The sequence below is a fragment of the Puma concolor genome, chromosome B3 (genome assembly GCF_028749965.1).
Source record: "Puma concolor isolate L17-30 chromosome B3, mPumCon1.1.hap2, whole genome shotgun sequence".
Classification (NCBI taxonomy): domain Eukaryota; kingdom Metazoa; phylum Chordata; class Mammalia; order Carnivora; family Felidae; genus Puma; species Puma concolor.
Genome location: NC_141672.1, coordinates 112,281,184 through 112,305,618, shown reverse-complemented (window position 1 = coordinate 112,305,618; position 24,435 = coordinate 112,281,184). Strand labels below are relative to the sequence as shown.

At 53.5% G+C, this 24,435-nt stretch overlaps 1 protein-coding gene and 1 long non-coding RNA gene across 6 annotated transcripts in view; one reads left to right on the top strand and one right to left on the bottom strand.

Annotated features, from left to right (window-relative positions):
* The window catches only part of CORO2B (coronin 2B), a 134,406-nt gene extending 124,609 nt beyond the window's left edge, over positions 1-9,797 (bottom strand). The window contains exons 1-2 of one of the 3 annotated variants that reach the window (XM_086711054.1): positions 9,219-9,797; positions 7,645-7,738 (exon numbers count right to left, since the gene is read on the bottom strand). Coding sequence is in view for 1 of the 3 variants with exons in the window: in XM_086711053.1 (XP_086567179.1) it covers positions 9,219-9,233 (15 nt within the window). In the remaining 2 variants the exon portion in view is untranslated. Of the gene's footprint in view, positions 1-7,644; positions 7,739-8,290; positions 8,312-9,218 lie in introns of those variants that run through there. The other 2 variants (XM_086711053.1, XM_086711051.1) reach the window with 2 other exon arrangements.
* LOC147580294 (uncharacterized) lies at positions 9,636-22,455 on the top strand. 3 transcript variants are annotated; one of them, XR_015252742.1, is made up of 5 exons: positions 9,636-10,307; positions 18,117-18,206; positions 18,666-19,365; positions 21,709-21,813; positions 21,963-22,455. It is a non-coding gene; the product is annotated as an uncharacterized LOC147580294 (long non-coding RNA). The 3 variants fall into 3 exon arrangements; XR_015252743.1 differs by lacking the exon at positions 21,709-21,813 and having other exon boundaries at positions 9,646-10,307; positions 18,666-18,813; positions 19,108-19,365; XR_015252741.1 differs by lacking the exon at positions 21,709-21,813 and having other exon boundaries at positions 9,641-10,307.
* Positions 22,456-24,435: the final 1,980 nt, after the last annotated feature.

The following is a 24,435-nucleotide window of genomic DNA, read 5'->3' as shown; positions in this document are numbered from 1 at the left end:
AGAAGGGGGTTAGCTGTTGGATGGACTGCCTAACTCCCAAAGCGGTGGGACACTGGTGGAGGAAGGGAGCAGGACAGGTGCCAATTACAGAGACACTAAACTACCCCCCTCATGACATCTACAGAGAGTGCCTTACTTACATATTACCGTGCCCTAGTGAGGTGGAGAAATGAATTTCCTTTTCACAGATGAGAGAAACAGAGGCTCAGAGACGTTGAGGGCCTAGCCCAAGGTCACGCAGGGAGGAGCAGAGACAAGAGCAGAGCCCGAGTCTTTTGCCTCCAGATCCCCTGACCCGGCCACAGGCCTCAGGGTCATCGCTACCTGCCAGACTGAGTGGTAAGAAAGGCCTGGAAGGCACGCTACGCGCCCCACCCCCCACAACCGGCTTGGTGACCTTAGTAAGTTACCTCCCTTCCCTCTCTGGGCCTCTGTGCCTGCACCTACAGGAAGGGGAACAGTAAGAACACCGGAAGATTAAATGAGTAAATACACGCGAAACACTTTTTGTGTGCCCGGGATAAACAAAGCACCCTAGAAAGGTCAGCGCCTTCTGCTGTTGTTACTCCTTATTTCACTGTCAGCTTCTTTTTTTTTTTTTTTTTTTTTTTTTTTTTAAATTTTTTTTTCAACATTTATTTCTTGGAACAGAGAGAGACAAGAGCATGAACGGGGGAGGGGCAGAGAGAGAGGGAGACACAGAATCGGAAACAGGCTCCAGGCTCTGAGCCATCAGCCCAGAGCCTGACGCGGGGCTCGAACTCATGGACCGCGAGATCATGACCTGGCTGAAGTCGGACGCTTAACCGACTGTGCCACCCAGGCGCCCCTCACTGTCAGCTTCTTGAAAGCAGGGACCTAACACCCGGCGAGAGCCCGGGAACTGCCTACAAGAGACTAGTATTTGTTAAACGGGTCTAAATTAAGATTAGGAGTCAGCCTCATGTTCCTAGAAAGTGTGGAGTGCCATGGAGGCAGAGGGCTGGACGAGATGACCTCCGACAGCTCTGGAGTTGAACACGAGCACGGGGGGCTTGTTTCTAGGGATTAGTGTGAGCACCCATCCAGAGGAGCGTCCCCATATCCCCCTGCTGGGCAGCTGGAGCCTTCAAGGGTGTTATCATCTGTCTCACACAGCGGCCAGTAAGTTCACACCTTGTGGCCCGAGCGCCATGCCCTGTGAAACATCACACACATACATACATACGTGTGTGTATATGTCCCTACAGTTTTATTTTATTTTATTTATTTTTTTTTTTAATTTTTTTTTTTTTCAACGTTTATTTATTTTTGGGACAGAGAGAGACAGAGCATGAACGGGGGAGGGGCAGAGAGAGAGGGAGACACAGAATCGGAAACAGGCTCCAGGCTCTGAGCCATCAGCCCAGAGCCCGACGCGGGGCTCGAACTCACGGACTGTGAGATCGTGACCTGGTTGAAGTCGGACGCTTAACCGACTGCGCCACCCAGGCGCCCCCCTACAGTTTTATTTTAAAGACCAAGAGCCAGCCCAGATAATCATAAAGATTTCGAGAATAAAAACGGTTCGAATCGGGCCCAGTAAAAATATAAGGTGGAAATTTTCCTGCCAGAGCAAAGTTTCCTTCTGGAAAAAACAAATGACCCCTCCCTGGAGCTGCCTGCCAGCCAGGAGAGGCCCTGCCCTTCCAAACAAAGCTCTTCTAACCAGGGAGGCTCTCTGAGGGGCGGCAGAGGCTGGACCACTGAATGTGGCACTTCCGTACCCCCCTTGCCCAGGTCGACTTTAAGAAGTGGCCCACGGAAAAGCCATCCTCCCGAGATCAGGAAGCCACACAGAGGAGGAGAAAAAGAATGTGGGAGTCCAGAGGCCCACGTCTGGACCAGCCTCTAATCTGCCTGGCTGGGCAACTTTCTGCAGCTTACTTGGCCTCTCTGTGCCTGTTTCCTCATTCCTGACGTGGGGATGACCGTAACCTGCACCATAAAGTCACTCTGAGCGTAAAAGGAGCCAATCCATGTGCTGAGCTCTCACCAACAATGCTGGCATGTGGGGAGCATTCCTGGCCAGTGATCTGACTCCCGGCATCTGCCTGTGCCTTTACCTCCGTTACCCACTCCTCAGCTCCTCCCTCTCACCGGCTACCTCCTACTCATCCTTCATGAATCAGCTTAAAAGTCACCTTCCCGCCCCTCTGGCTAGGTCAGGCCCTCTGCTGTTATTCCCAGAGTTCCCTGTACTTCTCATCTCATAAGCCCCAGGACACTCATTGTAAGCGTGTTTAATTTTCTGTCTACCCGACGTTAATAGCTAACACTAACTGCCAGGCATGTGGTAAGTGCTTCACACGGATCAGCTCATTTAATCTTTATAATAATCCTTTTAAGTGCTACTATTATCAATCCCAATTAATGGATGGGGAAACAGATGTTCAGAGAGGTTAGGCAACTTGCCCAAGAACAAACAGCAAGGAAATGATACAGGGCCATCTGTCTGACTCTAAAGCTGGCATTCTCAGCCACCAGCGCCCGCTGGTAATCAGGGGCCATCTCCAGAGGGCCACCCACCCTGGGCACAGAGGGAATTTGCATATTCAAGAGGGTAAGGGCTGCAGGTCTGGACCACAGACCTGTGGGTTCCCTACACAAAGCTAGCTTCGTGGAAATGGAGAAGGTGGCCCTGCCTCTATCACACTTGTTCTCCCCCTGGGCTGGCCACCTTGCCTAAGAGGCCCCGTCTGATGTCGGATGCCAGGTGCAGGACACCTTCCTCCTCACTCGCTCAGCTTACATTTTTTCCCCCCAAATTATTTACGTGGTTCCCAGCTCCAGCAAAGGCCACAGGAAAGCCTATGCAGACCACATCCACACATGTCACCCCCAAGGCAAGCAGCACTTGTCAAGCACACCTTGGTGCCAGGGCCCCAGACGCCCAGACAAGAGCCCTTTGCCACGGGGTGGGGGTGGGGGACAGAATACAATCCTGGAACTCAGATGGCCGGGTACGGATCCCCACCCACTCCCCCACCCACGAAACCTGCAACCTTGAGCAATTCACTGATGCTCACTGAGCCTCAATTTCCTCCTCTGGAGAATGGGATCGTCTGATACTAGAATCAACCTCATGGTTGCACAGAGTCAACACGATCAAGTGTGCCCAATGCCTGCTTAATAACTGTTATTCTTGTGAGGACGGTGATTAATCTTCATAGGATGTGGACCATGAGTGATTGGATTGTGAAGGTTCTGGCTCAAAGTCAGAAGACCTGGGTGTGCATCCCAGCTCTGACCCACATTAGCTCTGTGATTTGGGTGTGGCCGTGTTTTCACTCGGAGACTCTATTTATTCATCTGTAAATAGGGGGAACCCTCCTCACCCTGGGACCCTCGGAGGGATTCAGTGCAGTAGCCCATGTTTGTTTTCTGTAAGTGGGACTGTCCTGAGCAGACCCGGGTGCCTCCCGTTGCTGTGTTAATTAATTGGAAGGAGGGTGCCAGCCAGAAACCAATTAGGAAGGCCCCTCCAGGGGCCTCCTGGGGGAGGGGGAGGGAGAGGGCAAAGAAAGGCGGGTGACGGCTCCTCCTCCATTGTCCCCACCCCACCGACTTGTGCCTTCTCTGCAGCTGGTTCCACACTCCAGGCCCACAAAGGAGAGGCTCATTCTAAACAGCTTCTTTTCATGTGGAAGCCGCTGGATTTGCATCTGTCCTTGCCTGGCAGGGCCTGCTCCGTGCCAGCTGCTCTAAGCTTCCCAGGCTCCAGGCTACTCCGGGGGCTGGGCCTGAGCCTGCAGGGTCCCCAGGCAGGGAAAGGAAGGGGAACAGAACAAGCTGATCAGGAGAAGCCGGAAGGAGAGGGGGCTGGGCACAGAGGGAATTTGCACATTCTCTCATCTCCTGGACACCAGACAAATTCTGTGGCTAGCATATCCAAATCAGAATCTGGGCCGCCCCGGTGCCAGGAGCTGGCGGTGGCTGAGGCCATGTCTGCTCCAGGCTAGCCAACCTGGGAGAGAAATGGAAAAACTCACTCCATCTCCGAGCTGCCAGGGACCGATGCTGCCAGGCCGTTGGTCTAGCCAGTGTCCACACTCCCAGACTGGCCAAGCTCAAGTCTAGTCTGACTCCACACGGCCAGCTAGCCAGGGGGCTTCTGGGGCCCTGGGGAGCCCCACAATGCATCCCAGATGCCTCTGCGGGCTGCCACAGGTGCTAAGGTGGCAATGCCCCAGGCAAGAGAACACGGGGCATCTGGGCACATATGGGAAGAAAGTAACTCATCAGAGCTCTTCTGAGAGTGAGCTGCATTGCCTGGAGGGAAAGACAGTAAGGAAGGAAAGATCCTGAAGTTATGAACACTTAAAGTATGCAGACGACAGACCTCTCCTGGTTTGTGCCCGCTGGACGCTGAGACTCCTAACTCAGGACTTTGGCACATCTCCTTCCCCACCCATCTTCTCCAAGGTTCCAGACAGCAGGGCCTGTGGCTTAGGCATTCTGTGACCTTAATGCCTCACACGGGGCCTGGCCCAGAATAGGAGCTCAGATACGAATGGGTGAATGTTAGCCACAGACCTTCAGCATGAGAATGCCAGGGCTCTGGAAGAAGAACTGAGTGGAGGGAGGAGGTATAATGGGTACACGGAACAGAGAAGCAGAAGCCCCACGCCACCCCCAGGTTTCTGGGAGCTGGGTCTGTGCGGGTAATGTCTCTGCCTTTGAGCTGGCTCTGTGACAGCCTTGCTCTCTCATTTCTTCTCCCAGTAAGGGCCAGACAGGAAAGAAGTGCTGGGAAGTGGAATGTCTGGGAGTCCAGGCATCTCCTGGGTAGGCTAGATCCTGGGTCCAGGAGTCGGAGGCAGAAGGGCTTTGTATCTCTTCCTCCCCATCCTGACCCTGGGTGTAGCAAGGGCTCCCGTACACCTTGACCCCTGAGGAGTTTTCAACAAGGGGGGTGGCTGCCCAGCAGAGGGAATCTCAGACATCAGCATCCAGGCCAGGACGATGCAGTGGGGTGACTGGAGTGGGGCCCTGTCCCCACTCAGGCTGCCTGGGGGCCCCCTTGCAGGGCAGCCGGGTGGGAAAAGCACTTGCTTTGGGCAAGTTATAATTTGCTCCCTGGGTCTCAGTTCCCCTATTTGTCAAGGGAGAGATTTGGATGACTTGGGGCCACTCTTCGGGGCCCGAGAGACACATGACCTTGCCAAATGAAGGCCTGTTAGTAACTACCTGGGCAAGGTAACCCTGTCCTCAGTCCCACTGCATTCAGGAGGAGCCATGGGCTCCCCTCCCTGAGCCGTGCTCTGCTGGGACAGGCACAGAAGAGAGAAGGGGTGACCTACGGAACGAGGGGCCAGTGTGACTGCTGATAACACTTGTGAACCTGGAATTGGCTGCTTAGAGGGGGATGCTGGCATCTGGAGTCTTCTCCTTGCACTCACTCCTTCTCCTAAGACCTTCTGAGGTGCGTCAGGCACTCCTGCTCCTCAGGGCTCTTTGTTCTTGGACTGCTGACCCCCTGAGCTGACCGTGGGAACGCAGAAAGCATCGAGCTCACTGGCGTCTAACCCAACAAGTTGCACCTGGGAACAAGGCAGCCCAGTCACTATAAGTCATCACCTTCCTTACCTCCAAGCCCCACGGTCCAGTCTGGTCACATCCAGACAAAAGCCAAGAAATCACTCCAAAGGCCCTAGAAGCAACAAAAGGGGTTTGCAAAGTCCTGCATGACAGCTGGCAGACTTCTTTAAAAAAAAAAAAAAATTTAATGTTTATTTGTTTTTGTGAGACAGAGACACACACACACACACACACACACACACACACACACACACACACACATGGCACGGGTGGGGGAGGGGCAGAGAGAGAGGGAGGCACAGAATCTGAAGCAGCTTCCGGGCTCTGAGCTGTCAGCAGAGCCCGACGTGGGGCTCAAACTCATGAACCGCGAGATCACGACCCGAGCCGAAGTCGGACGCTTTAACCGACGGAGCCACCCAGGCGCCCGTGCAGACTTTTCTTATAGCCTATTGACTTGTGCTCTACACACAATTCTAATGTATTTTGTTCTGTTTTTCTAGTTGATGGCAGTTTAGAAACCTATTTAGAACCAGAGAAGCACTGACATATGACTGAAATGGCACAGAGACAGAAAAAGTATAAAGAGCAGGCGTGAGAACACAAAGAACAAAATCATCCTGCTCCTGGGAAAGCGGCCTTCGTTCCCTCAACACTGACTTGCCCTCTGGACAGATACTGGACTGAGACTGGGGGCAGGAAGGACCTTACTCCCGTGGATGGTTCTGGTCTGGGAAGCCGCATCCCTTCTTTTCTTCTTCCTTTTCCTCCTCGTTACATAAAGAAGCTAAGACAGCTTACGAAACTACACACAATAAGATAGAGCTGAAAAAACGTCATAACCAGGAATCATGCCATCGGGCGAGAAGGCCACCCTCCAGAGATCCGCAGGGCTCTTTAGCTCTAGTGCGATTTAGGGCAGGGGTCCCTCCAGAACCGCCCAGGATCTATGTGCCACTTTAGCGGCTGGACCTCACCGCGAAGGTGGCTGGGCTACGTGTGGGAATGGGGATGGTAAATGGAAAATGGAGGCCCACCTGCTCTCAGGAAGTCCTACTGAAGGTCTAGCAGCTCGTCATCTGGGTTCCCCTTGTGCACTTTCCAGGCCCTCTGAGCTAATAAGACCTGCTGCAATCCACACCTAACCCTGGCCCTGAGGACTCCAAGGGGCAGGCAGCCGAGGCTCACCAGAGAGGGAGGACCTTTGCCTCGAGGAGGTTCAGCAAGGGCTGGGGTCTCGCCCTCTAATCCATTCCTCCCCTGCCTGTCACTCCAGTTGGTAAGCAGTGATTCCACCTTCCAGACCCCCTTCAGGATTCTTCTTCGTATCTGGCTTATAACTAGACCAACCCCTCCCCTCCCCTCCCCCAGGACAGAGAGCCCCCCAGTCTCCATCAGAGCTGACTTCCTCACCGAAGCTGTACCAAGGCCCAGCAGAAGGGACCCAAGACATCAATGAAACTCACTGCTGCATCTCACAGATGGGAAAACACAGGCTTAGAGATGGGAGTGACTGGCCCAAGATCACACAGCCTGTGTGTGGGTGACTGAGGACTAGAGGCCAGGCTTCAAACTCCCAGAGCACTGTGGTTCTTCTGGAAATCATGGCGCAGGCTCTTCCAGCAGGCTCTCAGGCAGCCGGACTGCCCCCAGACCCCTCTCCTGCATTTCTCCTGTTCTTGTAGCCCTCCCCACGTGAACACTTCCAGTCTGTGAAGGGCTGGCCAAGGGGAGAGAAGATAGGGTTAAAGTGGGGATTTTATTTAATCCTCTGAGCTGGCTTAAACCGATGCCACATTGGTTAGAACAGGAGAAACATACAGAAGGGTTTGGCGGCGGGTGGGGGAAAGGGGAGGGCATTAGTGAATAATCACTAGATACCGAGAGGCTTGGCCTGCCAATGAATTTAGCAGACAACTACCCTCCTTCATGGCGTCTCCACCCCAGGGCCTGAGCCTCCAACTACTGACCCCCTTCCCTGGGAATAACCCAATCTCCAGGGTACTCAACAGTGTAGAGCAATGGAAAGATCCCAGGCCATAGATTGAGACGCATCTGAAGGCAAACCCCAGTTCTGCTACTTACTCACTGTGTGACCTTAGGCAAGTCACTTGACCTCTCTGAGCCTCTGCTTCTTCCTCTCTTAAAGGGGGCTGAACATTCCTTCCTTGCAGGCCTCCTGGGAAGGAAGACTACCTGAGCTCATGCACATAAAGAGGCGCAGGGGAGGCATTGAGTCAGATGTGAGTGCTATTATTACAAATCTCATATCCTTTATCTCTCATCCAGGCCCATCCATTACTCTTCTGCCTCGGCCTGCTTGCGTCTTTGACATTAATAACCTTAATGATAATAATCCTTCCCAGCCAGCCCTGCCGGTACTAGCCAAAGCAGACCCTCAGCCCCCAGGCACATCTTCCCGCAGTGTTTCTAAGAGGCAATTTGGGCACTGAGCTCAAAGACCCTGAACAGACATGCTGTCTTACGGCAGGCAGATTTCATGGGGGCAGTGGTAGCCCCTGGCTTATCAGAAGGAGCCAGGACCACCCCTCCCATCACCTCCACAGCTGACCCTCCATCTGGTCCACTACTCTGACCACGAGTAAGCTGCCCTCTCCATGTTGGCCTCTGACTCTCCGATTCTGACAGCCAGGTGGGCAGCTACTGGAATCTGGCCTTGGGTGTGTGGATTGCCGGACCAAATGCCAAGGCCAGGCTGTGAGCTCCTTACCCTGAAGGAGCGCTCTGAGAAGTGTGGGTTCACACCCTGGATCTTCTTCTTGGTTCTTCCACTATCTGTCACCAGCCCCAGGATCCACATTATCGTCCTCATATTCCACAAGAGGAAACTGAGGCCCAAAGCAGAAGGGCCCAGCCAAGGTCATCCACGAGGTTTGGGGGTGATCCGGGGAGTGAACTCAGGTCTCCTCAGGTCTCCTAATCCTGGGCACTTTCTACCACCCTGGTCAGCTTTCCATACCAGGGAGGCCCCGAAGTCTCTCCAATGAACCTGGACCCCAGTGCCAACAGTCCAAGAACTCTCTTCCAATATGGGAACTGCCAGAATGCGCATCTCTCCCTTCCCTGTCACGTTCCCTCTTTAAGCCAGTCGCCACAGAACCTGTCCTATCCCTGGTAGCAACTCCCGGGGCTGGGGAGCGCCTTCTCCACTGAGTAACTCTGGAGGGGGGCCAGAGTTCACGGGATGGGCGGCAGAGGCCAGCAGGTGGGGTGGGCTTTCCCCTCGGATGGCCTTCCCCAGGACGACAAACCCGTGCCCACACCCACTGTCCTGCCAGCGACGCTCCCCGTGGCGCGCTCCAATGGGGGACACCACGCAGCTGCCTAACACTGCTCTCCAGGGGTTAAAAATGCAGCATCCTAAACAGGGTTAAAAATGCAGTCGCGGGGTGGGCCGGTGCGGAGAGATGTCGTCCCAACCACCGCGGCTGCTAAAGCGGCATCCAACCCCCTTCCCTCCGCAGTCCCTGGGGCCCGGAACGACTGGAGGGACCGGGGAAGCAGAAGAGGCGCGCGCCGCACCTTCCCGGGACCAGTGCCCCCCTCCCCACGCCCACACCCCCGCGCCCCCAGCAGCCGAGGCCGGGGGCTGCAGGCGCCGGCGGGTCCCGGGCGCAGGGCGGGCGAGCGGCGCTTACCTTTGTGACAGTCATGCAGAAACTCCGGGGCGGTGCGGGGGCGCGGGCGCGGCGTGCGGGGGCGGCGGCCGGGGTCCACCGCGGGCCCGAGGCGGCGGCGGGAAGCGGTCCGGCGCGGCGCGGGCAGCTCTGGGCGCGCTCCCCGCTCCCCGCGCCCCGCGGGCGGCTCCGCTGAGCCTGGGGCCGCGCTCCGGGCGGGCAGCGCGCAGGGACCGCTCGTCGGCGCTCGCCCGCCGCTCGCCGCTGATGTCAGCCCCGAATGTGCATTTATAATAGATGAGCCTCCTTCGCCGCAGGAAGGCGAGGCAGGAAGAAAGGGAGAGGGGGAGAGGGCCCAGGCTGGGGGGCGGGGGGAGGAAGAGGGGCCGGGAACTCGCTACAAAGGAGGAGGCGGAGGGAGGAGGAGGACGACGAAGAGGAGGAGGAGGAGGAGGAAGAGGAGGAGGAGGAGGAAGCGCACGCACGCCCGCTGCCCTGCCCTGCGCCTGGGGCTCGCTAGCCCGCCGCCGGGCACCGCCGCTCCCGGAGCCCGGGCCTGGCGCCCCGGCCCCGCGGCCTTAACCCCTTCGCGCCCGCGAACGCCACGCGTCCGGGAGAGGCCGGGCCCTGGCACCTGCTGGCTGCGGGCGCGCGCGGCCACCCCGGCGCTCGAGGGCCCCGTTGGCCCGGGGACGCTGCTGAAGTCACACGCCAGACGACCGAGGCGCCGCGTGGGCCGAGAAGCCCGCGGGCTCGCCCCCTGGAGGTTGGCGACGTCCGCCCGGGCCGAGAGTGCCGCGCGGCAGCGGAGAGGGGCGTGGCGGCCGCAGGCCTCGCCTGACCCGCACAGCGTCGCGGGAGGGAGGCCGCGCTAGCAGTCTTTTGAACCTAAGTCCCGCAGCGATTGGCCAGCCCAGAGGGAATTGCCGCCAGTTTCACAGAGGAGGAAACTCAGGACCAGACTGGGAAGTGACTTAGACAAGGGCACACGGCCATACTTGGCTCCAGGCGCTTCTCCTGGCGCCCGCTCTTTCCACGTCGCCACGAGGTCTCCACGGAACCCCATGTTGTAAAAGCTGTCTTCTCGAGGTTGGACGAACCCTGCCCTAGGTGAGTCCACGCTTGGGTGCAGCGCTGCTCTGGGGGAACATAGGCGCGACCTGTGTGGTGCACTCATCCTGACCTGGGTCACACCATGCCCTGGAGCTGCTGATGGACTTGAGGGACAACCACTGGAAGGGAGGCCCCCCTTCCGAGCACCTGAGCAGAACAGGTTTGGCAGATACTGAACCGCTGAGACTCCGGAGAGGAGGGGTTAGTGGACAGGGAGGCGGAGGCGGGAGGGATCTTCGCGCACCCCTGTCCCTCTGCAAGCCCGGAAGTGCTGGCTTCCAGCTCCACCACGGTTGTACCAAGTAATGAACTAGGACCCAGTGGACCAAGTGGCGTAGGGGCACCTGCTCCGTGGCAGGTGCTGGCAGAACAGGGGAGATTGGCTGCCTGCCTTCAAGGAGCCCACCGAGTAGACTACAATAATAGAGTAATCAGCACCTGTAGAGTGCTTTGTGGATCGCCCTGCTATTTTTATTTTCATTTCCTCCTGTAATCCTACATGCAAGAGTATGAGGAAGGAATTATCATCTTCATTTGGTTGAGTGAACAGACTCAAGAGAGGGGAGAGGACCTGCCCAAGATTACACAGTGACAGAGATAGGACTTGAACAGAAGTCTTTTCTTTTTTAATTTTTTAAATGTTTATTTATTTTTGAGAGAGACAGAGAGCGAGCGCCTGAGCAGGAAAGGGGCAGAGGGAGAGAGAGAGAGACAGAGAGAGAGAGAGAGAGAGAGAGAGAATCGCAATCAGGCTCTTCACTGACAGCGCAGCTCTCACAAACCCTGAGATAACGATCTAAGCTGAAATGAAGAGCCTCTGCTTAACCACCTGAGCCACACAGACGCCCCCAGAAGTCTTTTTAGATCAGGCACAGCCTTGTGCCTTGGCTCGGTGGCTTCCAGGGTGCAGTCATACCTGCTTCCTTATTTGAGCTTCACACTTGTCCTAGGATGTGGAAGGACAGCTCTTAGTCCTGGTTCCACAGGTGAGGAGTTGGAATGACTTACCAGTTCTCTTGGGGAGCAGATGCTCCTCTGTGCACACCTTCCTATTTCCATGTGGGACTTCGTGCCTTTGGCCACATTGCTTGAAGCTGTACCCTTGGCAACTCCAGCCCCCATACTCCCCCTGTTGCCTTTGGGTCTGAGTGCCTAGTCTTGTTTTCATGAGCTTGCCGTCAGTCGAGATGGTGAGCTGACAAGTGTCCTGAGCACAAAGGCATGCCCTCTTACTGAGTACCCGCCCCCCCCCCCCCCCGCAAACAGTTGGTGCTTGGTGAGTCTGTAATGCCATTAACAACGAATCAAGCAAAATAAACCTTTGACCTACATTAGAAGAAATTTAGATCCACAAAAACATCTCCGTCATCTAGCTATCCAGCATCAGAAATGTGTTGCATTCCCTGTCTCCACGGTCTTGGGTAGGTCAGCCTTCAAGACAAGAAGATGGACTTCAGGACCTTTTCCAGGGCCCCTCCAGTCCTTCTTGGAAGCCATTAAAGGTACTCAAGAACACCAGTCACCCTTCCCCCATGGCTGTGACTTGTCCACTTTTATCTCTCATGGATATTTAAAATCCCAGATTGTTAGCCTCAGCTACCCAGCATGCCTCTTGGCACCTTCCCCACCATCCGCCGGCATTGTGGGCTCTGGGAATGAGACAAATACTTAATATCAGCTTGAGCCAAATGTAATTAGGAACATCAATCTGCTGCCCACAACCCATGTGACACGCTCCAAAGGCAGACAGAAAACGTTCCTGATCCCTCACGTGCCGGTGGCTCACCCCTCTTGTCTCATGTCCCCAGTCAGGACAGAGGTCTGGGAGCGTGAGGACCCTCTCAAAGAACTCTGCATCCACTTGCCAAATCAAGGGTTTGGCCCAGAGAAGATACTCAGAAATGCGTTTTCTGTAGTACAGTTGTCTATACCACGATACCTCCTGCCCCAGGTCTCCCACCCTGCAGCCCATCTTAGTTTGGAGTCTCCCGAAAGCAGAGCCTGAGGAAGGAGTTGGATGCCGGTGGTCTAATGGGAAGGTGATCTCTGGGACCAGGCACGGAGCTGCAATGGAAGCCGAGGGAAACTGAGGGAATGCCCTGCAAATTGGGGAGTAAATGAGAGTGCGCTTGTCTCCCCTAGACACTTTGGCGCCTCGATGCTTTAGACTATGCTCTCTCTTTGGCCTCGGATGCCTCTACCCCGCTTTCTCTGCCTGGCAGACTCCTATTCATCTTTCAAAGCCCAGCTCAAATGGCACCTCCTCTAGGTGGCTCTCCTGACATGACCTCCACAGTGGCCTGATCCAAACTGTGTCATAATGGCCAGAACTAAGTAGATTTGTCCTCTTTGGATGGGCTCTGACCATGTGTTCTCTCTTTCTAATCACAAGGCATGGCTGACACATGGGGCATGCTGGGTAATGGCTCAACCAATCCAATAAGACATCACCTTTAGCTTCTGCCTTAGTAACCCCTTGGCTCCGGTCCCGGCACCCCAGAGTGAGGCGCTGGGTCTCTCAAAGTCAGGCTCCGCCCTGACTAGTGTGTTCATTTGCCCGGGCGCCATGTTGGGAGTGAGAAGGGCTTGGTCCTTGCCCACGGACGTGGGGACACATCCCAGACCTGCTGCACCGTAGCAGGGAACGGAGGGGAATTTCCAAAGCCATGGAGCCCCAGAGGAAGGGGGTGTTCCTCCTGTGCTCACTGGCCGCCTCGTTCATGCCATCCCCTGACCTACAGGCGCATCCCACCTGCCCTTGGGTGTTCGGTCGACAGGCCCCGCAGACCTCACTGCCCCTCAAATCCTTCCCCCCCTCTCCATCTCCACTACCACTGCCCAGTGCAGCCATTTATTTTGCTTGGGCCTCCCTGACTGATCCTCCTGCCTCCTATCTTGTGCCCACCAATCATTCTCTACCCAGCAGCTCAGGCTTCCCTGAGGAAACACACACACAGACCTGCCTCCTTGAAATCCATCAGGGGCTCCCTGATGCCTTCAGGATGAATCCCCAACAGGGCCCTCCAAGGCACACCCCAGCCCCTTTAATCCCTAGGCTTCCTGTCTCTGTGACACTCTTGCCCATTGCTCCCCCCTCAGCGCCCATCGGAGTCTTCCTCTTTCTTTCCTCCGATGTTGCCTCCTCCAGGGAGCCTCCCTGGACTATGACCAGGACTGTGATGGTTCAGATGCCAGCCTCTGTGCCACTTTCCATATTCCCGGAGCTTCCTTCTGCACTTTCGCATTGTTTTGTCATTTCCTGTTTGTGTGTTGGGCTTCCTGGAGGAGGAGGAGCTGCTTGAGGACAGGGACTGCTCTTTTTCTCGGTGGTTCCAGCGCATCGCTTCGGCCCTTTCCCTCTATACAATTGTCCTGGTCCCCAGTTCTCCCTTCCTATCACTTTTCCATTGTCTTCCCAGTCTCTCTCCCCCGCTACCTGCCTCAGTTCCCGAGTTCTCTCCACCTCGTGTCGCCACTGTCCCCGCCTTTCCATGCCTCGAATCTGCGTGTCTGTGACCTCTCCACACTTCTGCACCAACAGACCCCACTCGTGCCTGCCTTTCCCACTCTGCCCTTCACCCCCCACCCCCTCCACTGCTCCTCATGCCTGGCTGGGGGCTCTCCTTCCTCTTGCCTTCCCTCCGCTGGACATTCATGCTCTCTCTTCCTCCTGTCTGTCCCCCAGCTCTGCCCCCCTGTCCTCTCATGTCTCTGTGTGCTTTTGTCTCTATGTCCCTGTCCCTGCCTCAGTCCGTCTCTCGCCCACTCTCTCTCTCCTTGTTCCTCAATCCCTTTCTCCCTGGCCCCTAGACAATGCACATAATACCGACTTTGGCAACGGGGCCCCCGACGTGGGGTGTCATCCTTCACCCTGTATCTGAGGGGTGGTGATCGGTGAGCCTCCTGAAAGTAGGCACATCTGTGTGTCCTTGGCTGGGGACACCCTCACCTGGGCCACAGGTGGGCCCAGTGGGCACAGTGGGCCACCCGTGACCCACTCTGTGAGCCTGTGTGAGCGCGTGTGGGTGTGTGTGTCCATAGGCGTGCTGCACACATGTGGGAGGCACGGAAGTGGATGAAGGAGGAAGAGCCACAGAACGGGGTTCAGTGAGGGAAGCCAGAGGTCAGCGCCTCCCCGCCCCCACCCCCCGCCCCCAGTCTGTTCTTCCAGCTCTCTCTGGGGCCACGATGGTAAACAGGCACGTTTAGTCACAGGGAGGGAAGATGGTTTGCACAGGCAGACACTGCATGCGCAGCCCAGAGACAGAGCACTGGGGACAGGGTATCTGCCTGAGGAGCTTGTGGGTTAGGACTCCTCCGGGGTGCAGGGAAAGGAATCAGGAAGTCTGAGTTCCAGCTCAAGCTTTGCCACGCGTGAACATGTGGCTTACCAAAGCCCCATGGCCTCGCCAAGCCTCGGTTTACTCATTTACAGAATGAGATTACAGACACCCATCTACTCTAGAAATACCGACTGGCAAACATTTATTAAAGTTGGGAAATGTTTGGGGCACCTGGGTAGCTCTGTTGGTGAAGCGTCTCACTTGGGCTCAGGTCACCGTCTCACGGTTCGTGGGTTCGGACCCCGCATCTGGCTCTATGCTGACAGTGCAGAGCCTGCCTGGGGTTCTCTCTCTCTCTCTCTCTCTCTCTCTGCCACCTCCCCACTTACTCTCTCTCTCTCCCTCTTTCTCTCAGAATAAATAAATGAACTTAGTTGAAATAAATAGATAAAGATGAAAAATGTTTGGGGAAAAAAAGAAGAAAGAAGGAAAACCACCCTGCCATGCCCCCAACTACCAACAGAGGGTGTGAGCGGTTCCTTGTAAAGAGCCACCTGGGACCTGGGAACCACATATCCAGCCTTGAGTTCCTTTTGAACCTCAACTTTGATCACACCTACATCAGTGGTTCTCAAAGTGTGGGTCCCAGACCAGCAGCAGCTTCGCCTGGGAGCTGGTTATAAATGCAGATTCTTGGGTCCCACACCAGGCTCACTGATGCAGAAACTCTGGAGGTGGGGTCCAGCAGTGTGTTTAAATAAGTCTTCCTGGGATTCTGGGAAACACTGATTTTCACCATAGAGAATGGTGGGCGCCCGTTGGCGGACGGGTAAGAAGGTGCTTCACAAACCATGCAGAACCGAGAGGAAGGGGCTGTTTCGTTTCCATCTCTCAGGCAACGTACTTGAATGTTAACCTGGGCTTCAAAATCTTAGCCAGAGGCTTTTAAAATCTTTCCACTGAAGACAAGATTACAGGCCCGTCAGGCACAGGAGGAGGCGAGGGGAGTCGGCCTGAAACAGCTTCAGAGAGGGGCCCTGGCTTTGGATTTCCGTGCTGTGGCTTGAAACAGTGTGCAAACTCAGTGGCTCCAGGTACCGCCCAGGGTTAGCCCCCTTGGCTTTCCCGAAGATGCCCCCAGGAATGAGAATGGCATGTATCCAGATGGCCTCATGGGAGAGAAGCTCTTCAATTTGGAGGGCAAGGGTGGGGCCTCAAGAGACTCAGAGACAGGTCTCAGAGATCCGCTTACAGCCCAGCCGCCCTTCCCGGATGCACTCCAGCCAGACGAGTCCCCGACAGTGCCCGCCACCCCCCCCCCCCAGGTCCTGCTCACTCTCCCCCTCGGTGCCTGATTCCCCTACCGCTGCCTAAGGAATGTTCAGCACCAGTCTCCTCCAGGTTGGCTCAGCAGAAAAAGCCCTTTCATTCTGAGGATACGCCCGTCGCCCGGACACTCTGTCCTCTCCCTTTTCTGAGCTCCCAGCACTCACCAGCTCGTCCATGTTAAATACCCCGAGGTGTCATTGTTGCATTTCAGCCCCTTATCATTTGTAAAGAGCAGGCTTTGGACCAGATGGTGGCCAAGGTCTCTGCCCACTGCAAGATGTGCTGATTCTGGTTCACAAGAACAAGGCTTATCTCCACCCCCGGAAGGAGCTGCCCTTAGCGCGTGGGGGCCTTGTGGAAATTTGTGTGTTGGGGGAGGATCCATGTCTATATAAACAATTTGATTTTAAAATGCACTACACAGGGGCGCCTGGGTGGCTCAGTCGATTGAGCGTCCGACTTCAGCTCAGGTCATGATCTCACAGTTTGTGAGTTCGAGCCCGGCGTCGGGCTCTGTGCTGACAGCTCGGAGCCTGGAGCCCGCTTCGGGTTCCGTGTCTTCCTCTCTCTCTCTGCCCCTCCCCCACTCATGCTCTGTCTCTCTCTGTCTCAGAAATAAATAAACATTAAAAAAAAAAATGCACCGCACGATTCTTGGCCCATGTGTGGCACGGTGATTTATCAATGAAGATTTATAATCACGCGTACAGAAAAGAAACTAACTTACTTGTTTATTGCCCAGTCCGTGTGGATGAAGATTCCTAACAGAATCCAAGAGCCATCTTCTTTTCCTGTTCTTTATTGTCCAACATGTCATTCCTGGTTAATCCTTTGTCTTCCACCATGAGAAAAAGACGAGAACGCGGTTATTATTCACAATGCCGTGGTTCTTAGGAACCTGCTCGTTATCAGAACGGTATGGATCTGCTCACCTCTGCAGCCCCCTGCTCCTGTTTCTTTCATGCCAGTCGCATCAGTCGTGACGCTGCATCATCCGTTGGGTTGTCCAGAAACAGCAGCTTCCCCTGACTTTCTCAAAGGGTCTTCATCTGCTTTATTGATGATGCCCATAAATGCGAGTCTTACCCAATATGTGGGAGACCAAGAAAGATCATTTGTTTTGTGGTCATAAGTTGACCATTCAGAATGCCAGGGTGGGAATGACAAGTGCTTTAGGCCACAGAAGACTGCACTGGGGTGGAGACGTGCCCTGGCTGGTCACGGAGGCTGGCACCAGGGCAAAGGTCGTTCGCTAACACCCCCGTCACTCTGTGCTGTAGGCCAGAGGTGACACTATGGGCAAATCATGGATGGGCAAGAGCCACCACACAGACTCATGCACAGGGCTCGAGCCCGAGGGTCAGCAGTGGACTGATGGCAGCCCAGAGGCCTGAACTTGTCCTGAGTCTGCACGGAAATCGCTCCTCATCAGTGTGGCAGCCCCATTTCAGTGGCGCCATCTCTCGTGACCTCCACCCTGCAGAAACGATAGCACCAGCCCGATTGTGGGAACCAGCCACCCACCCGTCTGCCCTCTTGGAGTTGAGAGCTGGTTACAGGGCTCCGGGACAGCTCCCCAAGTATGAGTCCCGGTGCTCCTGGTGGAGGGTTATCTAGTCAACCCCATACCCTGGGGGGAAAGGTGAAAGGGTACCCGAAGGAGACGAATGGGGGACTGAGGCTCAGGCGGGATCCAGGCCAGGCTCCCAGGCATCTTGCACTGGGGGCACTGTAGGCCCTGACTGGTCTCAGGTACTAACTAGCAGGGGATTTTAAAAGTTTTGAAGAAGGTACTCCATGAGGTGCGGGCAGTACTGTCCTAGGTAGATCTTTGCCGTCCTGGGAAGGGTTTTGTTTTCTGCCTCTTTCTCTCCCTCTCTGCCTTGGCCTTCTGTGCTCAACAGTTCCCGTGGATTGGCTGGGATAGGTAAAGGCTAGCTGGGGGTGTCTCCTCCTTAACTTGCTGTTAAGGCAGGGCTCCTCAAACATGAATGAACGCCCTGGGCATCTTGTTAACATGTAGATTCTGGTGCAGTAGGTCTGGGGCTGGACGAACACTCTGCGTCTCTAAAAGCTCTCACATGATCTCCATCCCCAAACTCTTCCTCAGCCCGGAACATGGTCTTTAGCCACCCGCAGCCGCGTGTGCTAATCCAAATTCCTAATCGTCTTCCTCCAAACTTCTTTCCCAAAGGACAAAATCCTGCCGGGGCCCCCTGGAGGTGGGAAGATGAGTGTTTTCTGCCCTCATCAGACATGGGGACCCAAGGTCAAGGATTTCAAGGTGAGCCGTTTCAGGGGCTGGGTCGCTTTAGGTCCATTGTCTCCATCTGTCTTTACCCACAGTCCTAGAGGGGGTTTATGACCATTTTACAGATGAAGTAATGGAGGCTCAGAGAGTTGGAGCCCAAGGTCAACCCAAGAGGCAGTGATGGAGGCAAGATTCGCCTCTGGGTCAGTGTGGCTCCAACCTGGGCTCTTTCTGCCGCACCACATTGGTCTCTTGTCTTTTTGGACACAGATCCTTCCCTGTGCTGCCCTGCTGCTTAGCTGGCACAGGCCTGTCTTCCACAGTCTCTGTGTCCCCCAGGGGACAAAGAAAGGAGAGCATGGAAGGGCCCCGGCTTTCCTACTTGGGGCTCCCCAGGGGAAGTGTAAGCCAGATAGCACCTACCATAACCGCCCCACCATCCACGGAGGGAGAGAGAAACAGCCCGGCCTGCAGCTTTGCCCTGTGTTCCAGGATCACCTCTGTGAAGATGCTTGCTGAGGTGACCACCAGAGGAGCCTCTCCCTGCAGGTGACACTCTGCCCCGAGCCTGCTGGGCAGGGCACAGAGCCCACTGGAAAAATGACTCCTGAGCCAAAGAACACACGTCGGTCCCCACACTGTGAGTTTTTGGCACAGGGAGAAGGGAGAGGGGGAGGACGATCTGTCACTGCCGGGGCCAAGCCTTCCCCTCTCTGCACCTCAATCTCCCCACCTGCAAAATGGGAGCAAAGCTCCCCAGGGTGACAGCACCAAACACGGGTGAGGGTGTGGAGACACAGGGACTCTCCTTCATCGCTGGTGCAAACGCAAGGTGGCACAGCCACTTTGGAAGACAGGGTGACAGTGTCTTACCAGACTAAACATACTCTTACCATACGATCCATTGATTATGCTCCTTGGCATTTACCCAAAGGAGTTGAAAACCTACGTCGACACAAACATCCACACAAGGTGTTTATAGCGGTAAACAGCCTCGTTCGTAATTGCCCAAACTTGGAAGCAATCAAGATGTCCTTCAGCAGGGGAGTGGGTAGCCCTCAACAGTACATCCAGACAACGGAATATCATTCAGCACTAAGAAGAAATGAGGTCTCAAGCCAGGAAAAGACACGGAGGAACCTGACGCGCATGTCATGAAGTGAAGGAAGTCTGTCTGAAAAGGCCACATACGGTATGACTCCAGCTACCTGACCTTCTGGGAAAGGCAAGCTATGGAGACAGCAAACAGATCAGAGGCTGCCAGGGGCGAAGGGGGAGACGGGAGGAATAGGCGGGGCACAGAGGATTTTGGAGCAGTGAAACTATTCTGTACGCTCCTTAACGGTAGGCACAGGACATCACACATTTGTCGAAACCCACAGGTTGAACGACACCAGGCAGGAACCCTGATGCAAGCTATGGACTTTGGGTGACAATGACGTGTCAGTGTAGGTTTATGGATCGTAGCAAATGTCCCACTCTGCCGTGTGCAGGACGTTGATAGAAAGGCGATGTCTGTGTTTGGGGGCAGGGGTGGGTGGGCAGTCTGTATTTTCTGCTCTATTTTGCCGTCAGCCTAAAACTGCCCTAAAAAATAAAAATCTATTTTAAATGTCTGTTTATGTACTTTGGAGAGAGAGAGTGCAAGGAGGGGAGGGGCCTAGGTGGGAAACAGAGGATCCCAAGCAGGCTCTGTGCTGACAGCAGAGAGCCTGATGCGGGGCTCGAACTCACACACCGTGAGACCATGACCTGAGCTGAGGTTGGACCCTTAACCGACTGAGCCCCCAGGTGCCCCAATAAAAACCCATTTTATAAAACGGAGGCAACGGGAGCCTGGGTGGCTCAGTCGGTTGAGCGTCCGACTTCGGCTCAGGTCATGATCTCACGGTTTGTGGGTTTGAGCCCCATGACGGCCTCTGTGCTGACAGCTCAAAGCCTGGAGCCTGCTTCGGATTCTGTGCCTCCCTCTCTCTCTGTGACTCCCCTGCTCTCTCTCTCTCTCTCTCTCAAAAATGAATAAACATTAAAAAAAAAAAAAAAAAAAAAAAACGGAGGCAAAATGACCAGGTCTCAGGCTAGGATAAACAAGCCTGTGCCCCTGGAGACAGTTTGTAGACAGCAAGTCAGTTTATTAGTATGAGGGGCTGGTGATACTATGTTCTTAAATCCCAGCTGTGCCAGAAATCGGCAGCGGAGTTCAGGTCAGTCATTTTGACTTTTTGGGTCCCTGTGTCCTTAGTTACAAACCAAGAAAAAAAAAACTTGCTCTTTGTTCCTGTCCCCATGACAACCTCTCAGAGAATAAGTAGTGATGATGATAATAGCCACCATTTATGTCTAGGCACTGTGTTAAGCACTCTATGCTTATTATTTCATTTAATCCTTACAACCATCCGGATTTTGCAGATGAGAAACTGAAGCATGGGATTGGGGTAAGGGGGGGAGCAGCAGGTGGGGTGGGGAGCAGGCAGCTCGCCCTGGGTCACCCAGCTAGTCGGTGGCAAAGAAGGTTCTGGAAGCCCCAATGCTTGTATTCAATCTCCAGGTTTACCCCATGCCTTCAGGGGTTGGCACCCCGTTGCCTGATCCCTGGGGATTGGCTTCATAATAACAAATGAGGACCATAACCAACATCCCTCTAGGACTTACCGTGAGCCAGGACTATCCTTTAAAGCATGTGACATACGTCATCTCACTTATTCCTTGCAAGAACTCTGTGAAACAGGTTCTGTTTTTATGCCCACTTTCGGATGAGAAAATTGAAGCGTGGAAGTCAAAGAACAGGAAGCGTCAGACCCAAGAAGGAGGGTGGGGATCAGCGGGTCGGAGTTTTTTATTGAATACTTTGCATCACTGTATCCCGCCCCCCAGGTCCTCGAGCTGCTACGAGGTCAGTAGAGTCAGGCATGAGTGAGCAAGAGAGAGAGAGAGAAATGCACACTGTGCTGAGCTGTTGCTGCAAAATCCTTCCTTTTGGACCCCAGCAAATCGATAGTCAAGAGAGGCCAAACCTGGGCCCCCAGCGCCCTGGCTCCTGCCACATTCACCCCAGGAGCACCGGACAGCACTACTGGGCTCCTCCCCCCTTGTGACTTCTGCTGCCACATTCCAGGCCAGGAAAGGAAAGCCAGGAGCAGGGGAGCCTAAGTTGCTCTTTCGCCACGCCACGGAGGAGGCCTGTGGAGAATGGATGGGTCACAGCGTAGGGAGGGGGCAGGCAGGAGCCTGGAGCAGCGAGGCCTCCAGGGCCAGAAGCAAGTCTTTGCAGCATGTGACTCCCTGCAGGTGTGACCCGAGGCTGGAAGGGAGGGGACGGCCCGGGGTCTCTACAGGCACCTCCTGTATCCACAAGATTGAGACAGGATTTTAAGTGGGGGCCCCTCAGAGAGGATGTTTTGGGTGGTGGTAAAGAGCGTCAGACTTTAGAATCAGCCCCATCTGAGTCCAAATCCTGTCTCTGCCACTCGCTGGCTGTGTGACCTTCGTGGAATTACCTAACCTCTCCGGGCCTGTTTCCTCTTCTATCAAACAGAGAAAATGATTGACAGCAGCCACCTGCTGGGGCAAAGTCTGTCCCTGGCCTGGGATGGAGACTGGACAGAGCAAGGACTCAGGATGTATTGGCTGCTTATCTGCTGTACATTGGGATTCCGAATAATGCCTGCCTTGTTGCGAAGCTTAAACAAGTAGCATCCACGAAAAGTGCTTAGGAAGGACCCCGGCACAGAGAAGGTGCTATTTTTAACACTAACACCCTCTTTGCTCCCACCCTTCTCATGTGTGCAGGGCACCTAGGGCATGGGGAAGGGGCTGCTTGACTTCAGGATGCAAAGTGCAAAGCTGCCTCCCTGCAGCGGTGGAGGAAAGACGGAAAGACGGGGCTGCAGGAATTCGTTAGCACCAATTAACACCGTGAGGCTCCCTTCTGCTCTCACCCTGGTCTGCCTCCCTGCTGGCTTGGGGCCGAGAACCACATGGCAGAGGAAGCAGCCAGGCCCAGGGGATGAGGGGGATGTTGTGGAACCATCGGCTAAGACTGGGGGGCCCCCAGCAGGTATTATTCCTAGCTGGGCAGGAAGGTTCCAGAAAGCAGTGAGGCAGACACAGAGCATCAGGCAGGCCTGGTCTTGGGGCCATAGACAAATGCCTCTTCCAGGCAGTGACCCTCTCTAGTGCATCTGACATACAGAGTGGGGGTCATCCCTTCCCTGACACAGCGAACTTACTTGTAGCTATGCTCTTGCAATGAAAGAAATAATAAAAATGGCTGGAAACGAAACACAGACAGTAAAAATGTTTTTTTTTTAATGTTTATTTATTTTTGAGAGAGAGACAGTGTGCGCAGGGGAAGGGCAGAAAGAGAGGGGGACAGAGGATCTGAAGCGGGCTCCATGCTGACAGCTGAGAGTCTGATGTGGGGCTCCAACCCACAAACTGCGAGATCATGACCTGAGCTGAAGTTGGATGCTTAACCGACGGAGCCACCCAGGTACTCCTAAAAGTGAATTTTAAAGGTATATATACACACACACACACACACACACACACACACACACATACATACACACACACATATACGTATATATACATATACATGTATATATATATATTTATTCATGCCAATAAAATTTTTAAAAATAAAAGTATGAAAAAAGGAAAATAGCAATGATTAATACTTTTCAGTTACATTAATATATTTTTGAAAATAGCGAATAACTTGTATCTCTGTATTAGTCTGTTATAGTAGCAAATAATCACATCATAGCCTCTGCAAATACGTAAATATGTCTAAATCAATCTTCCGAAATCATATTCAATTCATGACACTAAAGCCATACCTGTCCATTCATCTTTGCTCATAATTCATGAAAGAACAGTTATTAATCTTACCCTTGAAGATTCCCTTCCACACGAAGCAACAGATAAACAAATAGGAAAAGTCTTAAATATAAGGATCAATTTGGTAGAGATTATTTCACAACAAAATGTAGAAATTGCAATGTGTTTCTGTCTTTGTTTCTTTAGTTGAAACTAAGTGGCTTACAGTGGCTTACAAATGTTTCAATAGTCAAAAATTTCCAGTAAAATACCTTCGCCAGAAAAATTTCACTCTATTTGGCAAAACCTGAAGTTTTTCTTCTCCAAAAATCAGAGAAAATGACTGAAAGGTAGAGAATATTGACATGATTGGACCCATTAGAAAGATGACAGAATTGAAGAACTCATGTGCTATTCTTTATTTTGACAATGACCCTGTAGTCACTGATGATTTTGAATCTACTGAGACACAAACTATGCGAGGAAGTTTGAAAGATCTCGCTGTAATTAAGTTGTTCTCCAAACAATCCCATATGGAAACTCACATATACAGGATCTGCTGTATAATTGGAAATTCTCCATATTGACTCACATGTTGAAAACACTGTTTATTAAAGGGTAAGTAAGCAAAAAATGCTGACTTACAATACACCCCCATCCACACACATATTTAACAATAAATACTACAATTATTTGGAACTTAGACCATCTAATGTTCTTAAGGAATATTGGCCTGTAGCTTTCTTGTAACATCTTTGTCTGGATTTGGTATAAGGGTAACACTGCCCTCACAGATGGAGTTAGAAGTGTTCCTGCCTCTTCTATTGTTTAGAAATTGAAGAAAGATTGATGTTGATTCTTCCTTAAATGATTGGTAGAATTCAGCAGTGAGGCCATTCGGTTCTGGGCTTTGCTTTGTTGGGAGCTTTTTCCTTATTGACTCAATCTCTTTACTTCTCATAATTCTGTTCAGATTTTCATTTTCTTTTTGAGCCAGGTTTGGTAGTTAGTGTCTTTCTAGGAATTTGTTCATGTCATCTAGGTCATCCAGTTTTTTGGCATACAGTTAATTGTTCATATTCTCATAATCTTTAAAAAAAAATGTTTATTTATTTATTTTTGAGAGAGAGAAGAGAGCGCCTGAGCAGGGGAGGGGCAGAGAGACAGAGGGATAGAGAGAATCCCAAGCAGGCTCCATGCTGTCAGTGCAGAGCCTGACACAGGGCTTGATCCCAAGAACTGTGAGATCATGTCCTGAGCCAAAATCAGGAGTCAGATACTTCATCTAAAATTTTTATTTTTATGTGTATTTACTTTTGAGAGAGAGATAGAGAGAGACAGAGCATGAGCAGGGGAGGAGCAGAGAGAGAGGGAGACACAGAATCTGAAGCAGGTTCCAGGCTCTGAGCTGTCAGCACAGAGCCCAACGCGGGGCTCGAAC